The sequence below is a fragment of the Gorilla gorilla genome, chromosome 21 (assembly GCF_029281585.2).
Source record: "Gorilla gorilla gorilla isolate KB3781 chromosome 21, NHGRI_mGorGor1-v2.1_pri, whole genome shotgun sequence".
NCBI lineage: Eukaryota > Metazoa > Chordata > Mammalia > Primates > Hominidae > Gorilla > Gorilla gorilla.
This window is the reverse complement of record NC_073245.2, coordinates 63154263-63169748: the sequence shown is the minus strand read 5'-3', so window position 1 is coordinate 63169748 and position 15486 is coordinate 63154263. Positions and strand designations below refer to the sequence as shown.

At 41.4% G+C, this 15486-nt stretch overlaps 1 protein-coding gene across 3 annotated transcripts in view; it reads left to right on the top strand.

Moving 5' to 3' along the window:
* ADNP (activity dependent neuroprotector homeobox) overlaps positions 1-14939 on the top strand; it is a 41905-nt gene extending 26966 nt beyond the window's left edge. For all 3 annotated transcript variants that reach the window (XM_031004709.3, XM_031004710.3, XM_055373214.2), the window contains 3 exons: positions 17-129; positions 1921-2013; positions 9492-14939. In XM_031004709.3, coding sequence (XP_030860569.1) covers positions 22-129; positions 1921-2013; positions 9492-12599 — 3309 coding nt within the window. In that variant the 5' untranslated portion in view covers positions 17-21 and the 3' untranslated portion in view covers positions 12600-14939. The remainder of the gene's footprint in view (positions 1-16; positions 130-1920; positions 2014-9491) is intronic.
* Positions 14940-15486: the final 547 nt, after the last annotated feature.

Genomic DNA, 15486 nt, shown 5'->3' with positions numbered 1-15486 from the left:
TTTTTTTTTCCAATAGAAACTATGTTCCAACTTCCTGTCAACAATCTTGGCAGTTTAAGAAAAGCCCGGAAAACTGTGAAAAAAATACTTAGTGACATTGGGTTGGAATACTGTAAAGAACATATAGAAGTAAGTAGCATGTCATTTTTAAATTTTAACATGACTCAGCTTCTGATCCATTACTTTGTGTCAGTGGCCAAGATGGCTAAATCTTAGATGTGATTCTGAATTTCAGCCACAGCAGTAGCTTCACGAAAACATTCTCAATAGCATTAACTTGTGCCTTTCTCCCTAAAATGGGCTTTTTCATTTTTGCATCCTGAAGCAGAAGGCTACCATTGAGGACTTAAGCATGTCAGGCATTGAACTAGGTGCCGTAAAGTTGTCTATACATTTAATCCTTAGAACAACCATGGAGGCGGGAGGCAGTGTAGCAATTCTTATCTCCACTTCACAGATGAAGAACAAATAAATAGGCCCAGCCTTGCAGCTGAGAAAGTGGCAGTGTCTGTGGGACTCAAAGCCTGTTCTCATTCTGATACGCCTGAATGTTCCGGTTGACCTTCTTCTAATTGTTGAGGCATGCTTGTGTGGGTGCTTGTTGTCTCTTTCCTTAGGATTTGAGCATTTGTTGCCCCTTTTGACCCATCATAGACTATTACTTTCCCCCTTGTATAACAGTTTGGGCTTTATGAACTGTTTTTCAAGCTGTTTTATTCTATGAGCTTTATAACAGCTCTGTGGGATAGCCATGCAGTGGTCTCCTTTTCAACATCTCACTGTTCCAGGTCTTATGGTTTGTTGGTCAGAGTCCCTGATTGAAAAGAAATGTTTGAAGCTGTTTCCCCCACTAACCTTTAAGTTCTAGGTGGCTAGGGAACATAGCTACCTTGTTGATCCATTTAGCCCCAGCACCTAGCACAGTGTTTTGCACATAATAGGTGATCAGTAAGTGTTTGAATGGAATTGGAAGTAAAAAAGCAAATTCATTCATACAACAGGTTTTCTTATTTTGAGTTCCACTAATAATACTTGAAGAGTATGGCATGGAAACAGAAGCTGCTCAAAAGTTGACTTCTCTAGTCATGTTGTTCCAAGTGTGGAAGTAGCCCTTCTCCAACCCCAGAGTTCAGGTAGATCTGCCCAAATGAAACAGTCCATTCACTTTGCACTCTCTGGGGTCATCTTCATAGAAATAATTAATGCCAACATCACAGTACATTTTCTGTCATGCATTTGATTTGTTCCTCCTATGATTATTTATGTATAGACTTCATTTTCCACCTTGAACTGTGAACTTTTTAGGAACAAGTGGGATTTTACCCTAAGACTTTTAATCTTCCTAGTCTGGAGGGAAGTGGACCATTAAATTTTTATATGAGAGTATAAATTTAACATCATATTGCTTAACTTTCTTTGAATAGCTTTCTTTCTGCCTTTTTGGGTTTGAAATTTGAGTTTTCTTCCTGATCTGATCTCCTGCCCCCTCCCCTTGAAAAAAATCTTTTTTTTTTTTTTTTTTTGCACAGAACCAGAAATCATATTTGCAGTGCTATAAGCAAACATTGCTATTTTAGACACCATTCCAGTACTGTAACTGACGAGTTAGAGTACAGTACTCTAATGAAAAGTGCTTTGATATTAGTGTGTGGCTGAATTTTTTACTTAATTAGAACTTCCAGCAATTTCCTTGGAAACCCGACTGACCATCAGGAAAGTGGTTGGTTGATATAAAATGTAGACTGCAACTTCCATATGCCTTTTTATATTTAAGAGCCTTATCACTCCTAGTTTAAGTCCTTGTTGACGTTGGTTTTCCTGTGCCTCTCCCCATCTTAGTTAAGAGGTGAGATTTACGTGTAAGATTGGGTTAGCGTTTATACCACTATGTTTTTGTAAACTTATTTCACTGTTTTCTAGGATTTTAAACAATTTGAACCTAATGACTTTTATTTGAAAAACACTACATGGGAGGATGTAGGACTGTGGGACCCATCACTTACGAAAAACCAGGTAAGTGGCACCGGAGACTTCCTCAGATGGCAGCATGCTTGGTATACTCCCTTTTCAGCTCTAGGCCTTTTATAGCGGTGCAGTGATTGCGGGCAAGTGCCACACATCGAAAGTGTCAAAATTGCATTTCATATTTTCCTGACCAGTGGGAAGACTAAGAAAAACTTTTTGTCCTTTTTTGTCATTGGACTAAAACTTGAGGTGTAAGAAGAAACAAAATTTTGTTACTTAAAAGTTACGAAGCCTGCTGTATCCCACCATTTCCCCTAAAAGTGCTCTGGCTCTATTTTTCTGCATCTGTGTTGCCATTCTTGTTTTTTCTGCACAGAAAAGGACAAGACCCTTCCTTACATTTAAGCTTTTCTTATTTCCCTATGTTGATGGCACCCAACTTCTATGGGAGGCCTGGGGAAGTGACTCTGTAGGATGTCAGTGACAGAGAGATAAAACTTTTTACAAATTGGCATTAAAAACAATATTAGCACTGCCAGCAAGTATCAATAGATGATGATGATGTCATATAGGTGATATTTCCTTCTGCATAGAGAGAGGTAATTGTCAATTTAATTTTTACCATTACCTATTTTAGGAGTGATTCTCATTCTGCATTAATGATCTGTTCATCTATTGGAACATACTTTTCAGGAAATTAGTACTCAGATATTTGCCCTTTTTTTTTTTTTTTTTAAATACCCCAGGCAAAGTTACTAACCAGCAGTCTTAGAATGAGAATGCTTTCCAGTGGGACACGTCATTTATTTAATTCAGTTTTATCAATCTGAAAGCCTCATAGCTGAATACTAAAGAAGAGTTGAGCTTTGAGGAGAAGCAGAGTATTTCATCATGGTTCAAACCAGTATCTGAAACAAGTAGGTTTCTAGGGAGAAAAGATAATCTCTTGCCAAGCATGTCAGTTCACCTGCCTTCATCAAAGGACTGACTGCATAGGTGTTAACAATCATAATTCTGAAAGTTGCTCTTTGATATCAGTATATTCTATAATGTATTATTGGCTTTTAAATACCACACCCTCCTCACAGTCTGTAGGACATTTTTATTTAACTTCTTGATTTGAATCAAAGCAACTATTACTTCATTAGCTCTTTTGAAGTGTTCTTGGTTGAGAAGGAACTGCAAGGCTTATAGAAGAAAGCCAACTTTTCAAATCAGTCTTTCTTTTGATCAGCGCTGAATCTGATACTACACTGTACTTTAATCAGAGGAAAAAATGGAGATTTGCCTTTTTTCTATGAAAATTTATCCATAATGGGGAAAGGAATAAAAGATACAGCTTTATCTCTTGTAATTGTCTAATTGCACTAAAACATCGTGGGCCCTGAATTTTACCGCAGTCATTCACCACATAACGACATTTTGGTCAGTGACGAACTACATCTACAACAGTGGTCCCATAAGAATATAATTGAGCTGAAAAACTTGCTACCTTATGACATCATAGTGCAACATATGACTCATGTTTGTAGTGATACTAATGTAAACACACCTGTGCTGCCAGTCATAGAAGTATAGCACATACAGTTATTTACAGCATATAATACCGTCGTGCATTGCTTAATGATGGGATGCATTCTGAGAAATGCCCTGTTAGGTGATGTCATTGTTGTACAAACATCATAAAGGGTACAGACCTAGGTGGTATAGCCTCCTATTACCCCTACGCTATATGGTATGGCCTGTTGCTCCTAGGCTACAAACTTGTATGGCATGTTACTATAAGAGAATACTATATACTGAATAAGAGTGATTAACACAATGGTAAGTATTTGTGTTTCTAAACATAGTGAAGCATAGAAAAGGTACAGTAAAAATACAATATAAAAGAAAAATTGGTGGCCGGGCGTGGTGGCTCACGCCTGTAATCCCAGCACTTTGGGAGGCCGAGGCGGGCGGATCACGAGGTCAGGAGATCGAGACCATCCTGGCTAACACAGTGAAACCCCGTCTCTACTAAAAAATACAAAAAATTAGCCGGGCGTGGTGGCGGGCGCCTGTAGTCCCAGCTACGCGGGAGGCTGAGTCAGGAGAATGGCGTGAACCCGGGAGGCGGAGCTTGCAGTGAGCCGAGATCGCGCCACTGCACTCCAGCCTGGGCGACAGAGCGAGACTCCGTCTCAAAAAAAAAAAAAAAAAGAAAAATTGGTACACCTATATTGGGCACTTGCGGGACTGGAAGTTGCTCTGAGTGGTGTCTGAATATGAAGGGACATTATTGTACATCACTGTAGACTTTATAAACACACTTAGGCTACATAAAAAATAAAACTTTAAAATTCTTAACTTTTGAATCTTTTGTAATAACACTTAGCTTAAAACACAAACACGGCAACCTGCTCGGGTCCCCTTCCACACTGCGGAAGCTTTGTCCTTTCACTCTTCATAATGAATCTTGCTACCGCTCCAAAAAAAAAAAAAATTGTACAGCTGTATAAAAATATTTTGTCTTCATATACTTACGGACTTTTTCCTAGTCTTAAACTTTTTTTTTTTTAACTTTTTAAACTGTTAAAAACTAAGACACAGACATAATTAGCCTAGGCCTACACAGGGTCAAGATCAATGGTATTACCATTGCCACCTTCACAGCTTGTCTCACTGGAAGGTTTTCAGGAGCAGTAACACACATGGAGCCATCATTTCCTGTGATGGCAGTGTCGTCTTCTAGATACCTCCTGAAGGATCTGGCTGAGGCTGTTTTAGAGTTAACTTTTTTTAAAAAAAATATAGAAGTAAGTGGTACACTCAAATAATGATTAAAAATTCATTACCGGCCGGGCGCGGGGCTCATGCCTATAATCCCAGCACTTTGGGAGGCCGAGGCAGGTGGATCGCCTGAGGTCAGGAGTTCGAGACCAGCCATGGTGAAACCCTCTCTACTAAAAATACAGAAATTCGCCAGGTGTGGTGGCAGATGCCTGTAATCCCAGCTACTCGAGGTTGGAAGTGGGAGTGGGGGAGGCAGGAGAATCGCTTGAACCTGGGAGGTGGAGGTTGCAGTGAGCTGAGATCGTGCCATCGCACTCCAGCCTGGGGGACAAAAGCAAGACTTCATCTCAAAAAAAAAAAAAAAAAAAAAAAAAAACCTCATTACCAAAATCCTTGCATACTTAAGTCCCACAGTTGGCCCTGGAGAACCTGCATATAGCAAAAGCTAGCCCTCTGTATAAGAGGTTTGAGCATCCCAAGAATACTGTATCTTTGATCTACATTTGTTTGGAAAAAATCCACATATAAGCAGTTCAAACCTATGTTGTTGAAGGGTCAACTATATAGTGAATACTAGGTGACAGAAATTTTTCAGCCCCGTTATAATCTTGGGGGAACATAGTCGCATATGCAGTCTGTACTAGACAGAAAACATCAGCACATGACTTCCTGATAATGACAGTTAAAAACCGTATTGCCAGTTTATGTATTTACTATATATACTTTTTATTTTAGAGTGTACTCCTACTTTTTAAAACAGCTTTTCATGGTAACTGGTAGCAGCCTCATACAGCTTGTGTTCACTGTGTCTCTTGATTGCATCATTCTTGTGCATGGTTTAATCTCATGGTATTTTGTTCATCATGGCCCCTAAGCATACAAAATCCATAATGTTGCCAGTAAGGGGCCATGTTGAGTGATTGACCTGGAAACAGAAGTGATTAAGGACTACGAAGGTGGAGAATCAGTGATGGTTATTTCTTGCCAGTCAGGCTTGTCCCATTTTACCATAGCTATGATCTTGAAGAACAAGAACAAAGTGACATAAGCTGTTAAAGCATCTGCTTCATTGAAGGCAATGAGACTAACAAAAATTCAAGAAGGGCCTTTATCAGACACACAGAAGCTTCTGATGACCTGGATTGAAGAGCAGACACCAGGTGCACACGGTGCTGTGTACCTCTCAGCACCATGACGATCCCAAAGCAAAAAGTGTGTTTGAGGTGTTGAAAGAAAAGGCTGGACCTGGCTGTGATGTTGAATTTACTGCTAGTTCTGGGTGGTGTAAACAATGCAAGAATCGTTATTCATTACATAATGGGAAAGTGGTGAGTTTGTGAGTGCTGATGTAAAGGCAGCTGAAGAATTTTGGGAAACTCTAGATAAGCTGAGTCTGGAGGAAAATCACTTGCCAGAACAAATTTTCAATATGGATGAAACCTTTCTATCCTGGAAACAGATGCCTGAAAGGACTTTGATCCATGAGGAGACCAAAGCAATGCCAGGCTTCAAGTCTTTTAAGGACTGGATGACAGTCTTGCTTGGGGGCAATGTTGCAGGCCACAAATTGAAACCCTTTGTGATTTGGCACGGTGAGAACCCTAGGGGCTTCAAGCATATCAATACACACACACTTGGCCAGTGCACTCACTGCAGGAGACATAAGAAGTCGTGGGTGACCCTGCTCCTCTTTCAAGATGCCCTCCTGAATAGATATGCCTGCAAAGTGGAGAAGTAGTATTGAGAGAATAACATACCCTTCAAGCTTTTGCTTATTGTTGGTGATAAGCAAATGCCTCCTTTAAGTGGTGTTTTTCATCCCAGTATCAAACACCACCTCTTTGATCCAACTGATGGAGTTACAGCAGCTTTTAAGGCGTACTATCTGAGAAAGGCCTTTGTCCTGTCGTCGCAGCTTAGGGAGACACTGAGAAGATTCTGATACAATTCTGGAAGGATTGCAATATCTGTGACTGCATTAAGAATCTTGCTTGGGCTTGGGTTGATGTCATCAAGGAGTGTATGAATGGCATCTGGAAGAATACACTCAAGAGGTTTGTTCATGACTTAAAAGGATTTGCATAAATCACAAAGTCTGTGGTTGAGATGGCAAACACCTTTAACCTGGGTGTGGGTGAGGACAACAGAGGAGCTCCTAGAGGTGATTCCTGAGGAATTGACTGGTGAGGAGCTGTGGGAACTAGAACAAGTTCCTGCATAGGTGAAGAGGAAAGAGAAAAGGAAACTGCAGGAAAAGCAAAAGAAGAACCCTCAAGAAAATTCAGTGAAGGATTTAGCAGTGCAGACCTCAGCAAGCTCCTTAAGTTTGAAAACACGTGGCCGGGCTTGGTGGCTCACGCCTGTAATCCCAGCATTTTGGGAGGCCGAGGCTGGTGGATCATCTGAGGTCAGGAGTTCAAGACCAGCCTGGCCGACATGGTGAAACCCTGTCTCTACTAAAAATACAAAAAAATTAGCCGGGCGTGGTGGTGGGCGCCTGTAATCCCAGCCACGAGGCTGAGGGAGGAGAATCGCTTGAACCCGGGAAGTGCAGGTTGCAGTGAGCCGAGATTGTGCCGTTGCACTCCAGCTTGGGTGACAAGAGCAAAAAAACTCCATCTCAAACAACAACAAAAAAGTTTGAAAACATGGATCTCAATACCAAAAGGTTTTTATTAATAGAGAAGAATATTCATGGTTCATTATCTGCTTACAATCAAATCTATGATGAAAAAAGGAAACAAAGCACCGTGGACTTATTCTTGATAAGTGTGACACCTCCTCAAGAAGAGCCTAAGGCGGGTCCTTCTGCAGTTATCCGGAAGAAGGCATTGTTACCATGGGAGATGGCAGTTCCATGTGTGTTACTGTTCCTGAAGACCCTCCAGTGGGACAAGATGTAAAGGTGGAAGATAGTGATACTGTTGATTCTGACTCTCTGTAGGCCTAGACTAATGCATGCGTTTGTGTCTTAGCTTTTAAGAAAAAAAATGTTTTTAAAGTTTTTGGGTTTTTTTTGAGACGGGGTCTTGCTCTTGTCGCCCAGGCTGGAGTGCAATGGCACGATCTCAGCTCACTGCAACCTCTGCCTCCTGGATTCAAGTGATTCTCCTGCCTCAGCCTCCCGAGTAGCTGGGATTACAGGTGCCTGCCACCATGCGCAGCTATTTTTTTTGTTTTCAGTAAAGGTAGGGTTTCACCATGTTGGTCAGGCTGATCTCAAGCTCTTGACCTCAGGTGATCCACCTGCCTGGGCCTCCCAAAGTGCTGAGATTACAGGTGTGAGCCACTGTGCCTGGCCAATCTGTTTGTGTTTTAAGCTAAGTATTACTACAAAAGAGTCAAAAAGTTAAAAATTTAAAAGTGTATAAACCACAGCAAGCTGAGGTTATTATTGAAGAAAAAATATTTTTTAGGGCTGGGCACAGCGGCTTGCAATCCCAGCACTTTGGGAAGCCAAAGCAGGAGGATTGCTCAAGGCCAGCCTGGGCAACAGAGGGAGACCCTGTCTCTACAAAATTTACCCTAGTGTGGTGGCACACACCTGTAGTCCCCAGGACTGAGGCGGAGGTGGGAGGATCGCATGAGCCCAAGAGGTTGAGGCTGCAGTGAGCCGATTGTGCCACTGCACCCCAGCCTGAGCAATAGAGTGAGACTTTGTCTCAAAAAAAAAAAAAAAAAAAAAAAAAAAAAAAATTTTTTTTTTTTTTTTTTAGTAAAATTTGTGTAGCCTAAGTGTTCATAGAGTCTACAGTAGTGTACAGTAATGTCCCAGCCTTTCATATTGACTCACCCAGAGTAACTTCTAGTCCTGTAAGCTTTGTTCATGGTATCATTTATCTTTTACATTGTATTTTTACTGTACCTTTTCTGTGCTCAGCTATGTTTAAACATACAAATATTTACCATTGTGTTAATCATTGCCTATGGTAATCAGTACAGAAACATGCTGTACAGGTTTGTAGCCTAAGAGCAATAAGCTATGCCATGTAGCCTGGGCGTGTAGTAGGTTCTGCCATCTAGGTCTGTGTGAATACACTCGAGGATTTCACACCATGATACATTTTTCAGAATGCATCCCTGTGGTTTAGCAACACATGACTGTATAGTAAACCTGAAGTCTTTAGCGACTTCCTTCATTTAGGTTATTCTTGTTATTTCGAGCTGCAAAATGTTTATCTTGAAGTCATTTGTCTTTGGTTTAGCTAAAATGTGACTTTTTTTCCCTAAACATTGAGAAAGAACTTAGCATTGACTTTTTAATTTACACTGACAAAAATATTTGGTTTAAGATAGCTTTTTTTTTGAGTTTCTATTTTATAAAGTTAATATACAAAAGGAAAAAACATACTAAAATCAGTGCTTTTTTTTGAGACAGTTTTGCTCTTTTCACCCAGGCTGGAGTGCAATGGCCGATCTCGGCTCGTTGCAACCTCCACCTCCCAGCTTCAAGCGATTCTCCTGCCTCACCCTCCTGAAGTAGCTGGGATTACAGGCGCCCACCACCACGCTCAGCTTATTTTTTTGTATTTTTAGTTGAGATGGGGTTTCACCGTGTTGGCCAGGCTGCTCTTGAACTCCTGACCTTAGGTGATCCACCCACCTCGGCCTCCCAAAGTGCTGGGATTACAGGCGTGAGCCACCACGCCCGGCCTAAAATCAATGCATTATTAAGAATATCCGGGGGGGATCTGGAATCTGTTAACTGCCTATCTGAAGTGGCATTCTAATTCTAGTTTTTGTGTTTACTTTAGGACTATCGGACAAAACCTTTCTGCTGCAGCGCTTGTCCATTTTCCTCAAAATTCTTCTCTGCCTACAAAAGTCATTTCCGCAATGTCCATAGTGAAGACTTTGAAAATAGGATTCTCCTTAATTGCCCCTACTGTACTTTCAATGCAGACAAAAAGACTTTGGAAACACACATTAAAATATTTCATGCTCCGAACGCCAGCGCACCAAGTAGCAGCCTCAGCACTTTCAAAGATAAAAACAAAAATGATGGCCTTAAACCTAAGCAGGCTGACAGTGTAGAGCAAGCTGTTTATTACTGTAAGAAGTGCACTTACCGAGATCCTCTTTATGAAATAGTTAGGAAGCACATTTACAGGGAACATTTTCAGCATGTGGCAGCACCTTACATAGCAAAGGCAGGAGAAAAATCACTCAATGGGGCAGTCCCCTTAGGCTCAAATGCCCGAGAAGAGAGTAGTATTCACTGCAAGCGATGCCTTTTCATGCCAAAGTCCTATGAAGCTTTGGTACAGCATGTCATCGAAGACCATGAACGTATAGGCTATCAGGTCACTGCCATGATTGGGCACACAAATGTAGTGGTTCCCCGATCCAAACCCTTGATGCTAATTGCTCCCAAACCTCAAGACAAGAAGAGCATGGGACTCCCACCAAGAATCGGTTCCCTTGCTTCTGGAAATGTCCGGTCTTTACCATCACAGCAGATGGTGAATCGACTCTCAATACCAAAGCCTAACTTAAATTCTACAGGAGTCAACATGATGTCCAGTGTTCATCTGCAGCAGAACAACTATGGAGTCAAATCTGTAGGCCAGGGTTACAGTGTTGGTCAGTCAATGAGACTGGGTCTAGGTGGCAATGCACCAGTTTCCATTCCTCAACAATCTCAGTCTGTGAAGCAGTTACTTCCAAGTGGAAATGGAAGGTCTTATGGGCTTGGGTCAGAGCAGAGGTCCCAGGCACCAGCAAGATACTCCCTGCAGTCTGCTAATGCCTCTTCTCTCTCATCGGGCCAGTTAAAGTCTCCTTCCCTCTCTCAGTCACAGGCATCCAGAGTGTTAGGTCAGTCCAGTTCCAAACCTGCTGCAGCTGCCACAGGCCCTCCCCCAGGTAACACTTCCTCAACTCAAAAGTGGAAAATATGTACAATCTGTAATGAGCTTTTTCCTGAAAATGTCTATAGTGTGCACTTCGAAAAAGAACATAAAGCTGAGAAAGTCCCAGCAGTAGCCAACTACATTATGAAAATACACAATTTTACTAGCAAATGCCTCTACTGTAATCGCTATTTACCCACAGATACCCTGCTCAACCATATGTTAATTCATGGTCTGTCTTGTCCATATTGCCGTTCAACTTTCAATGATGTGGAAAAGATGGCCGCACACATGCGGATGGTTCACATTGATGAAGAGATGGGACCTAAAACAGATTCTACTTTGAGTTTTGATTTGACATTGCAGCAGGGTAGTCACACTAACATCCATCTCCTGGTAACTACATACAATCTGAGGGATGCCCCAGCTGAATCTGTTGCTTACCATGCCCAAAATAATCCTCCAGTTCCTCCAAAGCCACAGCCAAAAGTTCAGGAAAAGGCAGATATCCCTGTAAAAAGTTCACCTCAAGCTGCAGTGCCCTATAAAAAAGATGTTGGGAAAACCCTTTGTCCTCTTTGCTTTTCGATCCTAAAAGGACCCATATCTGATGCACTTGCACATCACTTACGAGAGAGGCACCAAGTTATTCAGACGGTTCATCCAGTTGAGAAAAAGCTCACCTACAAATGTATCCATTGCCTTGGTGTGTATACCAGCAACATGACCGCCTCAACTATCACTCTGCATCTAGTTCACTGCAGGGGTGTTGGAAAGACCCAAAATGGCCAGGATAAGACGAATGCACCCTCTCGGCTTAATCAGTCTCCAAGTCTGGCACCTGTGAAGCGCACTTACGAGCAAATGGAATTTCCCTTACTGAAAAAACGAAAGTTAGATGATGATAGTGATTCACCCAGCTTCTTTGAAGAGAAGCCTGAAGAGCCTGTTGTTTTAGCTTTAGACCCCAAGGGTCATGAAGATGATTCCTATGAAGCCAGGAAAAGCTTTCTAACAAAGTATTTCAACAAACAGCCCTATCCCACCAGGAGAGAAATTGAGAAGCTAGCAGCCAGTTTATGGTTATGGAAGAGTGACATCGCTTCCCATTTTAGTAACAAAAGGAAGAAGTGTGTCCGTGATTGTGAAAAGTACAAGCCTGGCGTGTTGCTGGGGTTTAACATGAAAGAATTAAATAAAGTCAAGCATGAGATGGATTTTGATGCTGAGTGGCTATTTGAAAATCATGATGAGAAGGATTCCAGAGTCAATGCTAGTAAGACTGCTGACAAAAAGCTCAACCTTGGGAAGGAAGACGACAGTTCCTCAGACAGTTTTGAAAATTTGGAAGAAGAATCCAATGAAAGTGGTAGCCCTTTTGACCCTGTTTTTGAAGTTGAACCTAAAATCTCTAACGATAACCCAGAGGAACATGTACTGAAGGTAATTCCTGAGGATGCTTTAGAATCTGAGGAGAAGCTAGACCAAAAAGAGGATGGTTCAAAATACGAAACTATTCATTTGACTGAGGAACCAACCAAACTAATGCACAATGCATCTGATAGTGAGGTTGACCAAGACGATGTTGTTGAGTGGAAAGACGGTGCTTCTCCATCTGAGAGTGGGCCTGGATCCCAACAAGTGTCAGACTTTGAGGACAATACCTGCGAAATGAAACCAGGAACCTGGTCTGACGAGTCTTCCCAAAGCGAAGATGCAAGGAGCAGTAAGCCAGCTGCCAAAAAAAAGGCTCCCATGCAAGGTGACAGAGAGCAGTTGAAATGGAAGAATAGTTCCTATGGAAAAGTTGAAGGGTTTTGGTCTAAGGACCAGTCACAGTGGAAGAACGCATCTGAGAACGATGAGCGCTTATCTAACCCCCAGATTGAGTGGCAGAATAGCACAATTGACAGTGAGGATGGGGAACAGTTTGACAACATGACTGATGGAGTAGCTGAGCCCATGCATGGCAGCTTAGCCGGAGTTAAACTGAGCAGCCAACAGGCCTAAGTGCCAGTTCCCTGGCGTTGGTGACATGCTGCAGCCTGGAACTCTGATCTCCAGTGTGACTGCAAAGCTGTCTTCTCACTGGTACTGCCTTGTGAGTACTGGTTGGACTGTGGGGCATGTGGCCGCTGCAGTTCCAGTGGTTATTTCTAAGTCTATGACAGGACAGGCTGATCTTGCTTCAGAACCTTCTCTGACAGACACGGTAACTAAATGTGAAAAACCAATAAGCTGGTGACTCATGAATACACACGAGGAAAAGCAGAGGTTTATTTTATCTGCCTTTTCAACATTTCTTTCCCTCTGTGAAATGATTGGTCAGATGTCTTTCAGAAGTGTTAAACTAATTCACATGGTAGTGTAGGGCCAACATACAAGCTACCAGTCTAATGTGTATAGTAGACTTTGGGAAAAGCGATTTTTTTTCATGTATTCATTCTGAATAGTTGAAATGTATATTTGTACAGTCTTTTAGACCTATTCAAGTGATGCTCATGATCCTGTTACTGTGTGCCCATCATAGATTTCTTTTTTTAGTGTTGCCCTTGCTGTGTAATAAACGCTCTATCTAGTTTACCTAGCAAAAGCTCAAAACTGCGCTAGTATGGACTTTTTGGACAGACTTAGTTTTTGCACATAACCTTGTACAATCTTGCAACAGAGGCCAGCCACGTAAGATATATATCTGGACTCTCTTGTATTATAGGATTTTTCTTGTTCTGAATATCCTTGACATTACAGCTGTCAAAAACAAAAACTGGTATTTCAGATCTGTTTTCTGAAATCTTTTAAGCTAAAATCACATGCAAGAATTGACTTTGCAGCTACTAATTTTGACACCTTTTAGATCTGTATAAAAGTGTGTTGTGTTGAAGCAGCAAACCAATGAGTGCTGCATTTTGGATATTTAGTTTTATCTTTAGTTCAACACCATCATGGTGGATTCATTTATACCATCTAATATATGACACACTGTTGTAGTATGTATAATTTTGTGATCTTTATTTTCCCTTTGTATTCATTTTAAGCATCTAAATAAATTGCTGTATTGTGCTTAATGTAAATATTTGCTTTATTACACACGACAGTCCTGTGTGCCCATTATATCTTTTGCCATTTAATGCCATAACTCTTTCATCAGAGATGGCAGCCACAGTCACAGAGGAAACTCGTGGAAAACCCAAGATCTGTCATCTGCAAATAGAATGCTTTCTCTTGAGGCACCTGGTACAAAATCTGTTTTTCGTTTTTGTTTTTTTTTAACTGAAAAATAAACACCCTTGAGTTTTTCAGTTCACCTTTTGTTAAGGAGCAGAGCCTGCATATATATGTAAATGTCTCAGTGATAAAAAAAAAAAATGTAAACAGGGATTGGCATTAATTTGCAAGCAGAATCTTAATAGCCTGATGGGTTTTTTGTTTGTTTTTTTCTTCTAGATGAAGTTAAGCGTTCGTTTTCACCTTACGATGGGAACAACTGTAGTGCAGGCAGCTCTGCCTCTATTGCCACTCTTGGCCCTCTTGCTATTAAGGGAAAGGCTTTGAAGAGCACAGCATTGACAGGGCTGTAAAGATGGAAGGAGCTGGTATTTTTACCATGCGTAGATTCCCAAGAGAACTTGTACTAAAAAGCAGAAAGTTACAAGGAAGCAGAATTAGGCCAACATTTCCAGCAATTAAAACAATGATGGGAAACTCCAATCCATGAGGAGGCTGGTCAGTCACCTCAAGGATACTGGCCTAAAGAAGTCTGAAGTGGCTGATGTCCATAACTTCTGAGTCCGTTTCCAAAAGACTCTTGTTAATGCTGTTACCAGAGAGTAGAGATTTGACCAGCCTCTCCCTAAAATGTTACGCTTCTCAACAATAGTACAGGAAGAAGTGCAAGAGTAGACTAGAACCTTTAAGGAATTTGGGGTTGGAACGGAGCTATGTTGCATCTGTTGTTATACAGGTAGATTATAAATTCTACATGCACCAGCCAAAACTTAGGACAGGATGTCCCCAAATTAAGATACTACAGATTACCAAATCAGAAATAACCAGCTGGATTTAGGCCAGCCCACATTTATTTGGAAATTAACCTCCCTGATTAACAGGCTTCTGAGTTGTACGTGGAGGACTAATGAGACTTGTACAAGACACCACGGGGCTTGGGATCCAGGTCCCAGTTGGATATCGGAACAGACACAGATAAGTGTGTTTCCTCATTAAGGTGGTGGCAGTGTGCCTTTTGGCATTCGGAAAAGGGTTTAGCCACCCTAAGAGTTGGAAATAAAGATTCCCAACTGGAAATGTTGCAGAATCCCTACAAGTGTCTCAATAAAAGCCATTTTAAAAGAATATTGTTGCTACTGTTTGCTTTTCAAATAATCTGGAGATCGTTGGCTATGGCAACGTGCTGCCACCTAATTAGAGAATGCCTGTAAATGTAGGCTGAACAATTCTAACATGAGAAAACCTAAGTATCCTACAGAGGTTTGGTGTGTTTTGTTTTGTTTTGTTTTGTTTTTTTGGGGGGGTGGGGAGGCGTGTTTTTGGCCCTGCAGCTTTTCTTGTGGGAATGAGTTCAGTCAGACAAGCTAGGACTGTGGCTTCTCTCCCTGTTCATCACATAGAGCATTTTCTCATCCTATCTTTGGTTCCTTGTCATTGTATAGGGAGAGAAGAATCTTTATCAAACAGCTTCATTCCCTCTTGAAATTCAAGCAGAAAGGGTATCTATGCCTCATATCGCTCTAGAGTTGTATGTCAGTTTGATCCCAATGCCTGCCCCTTTGTAACGACATCCATTTCTGGCATGAACAAAATGAGTGCCAAATTTGAAAACTGGGATGTATTAAAGATGGGAGTTTCCCATCTGAGATGCTTCACGCTAGAAACAAACCTG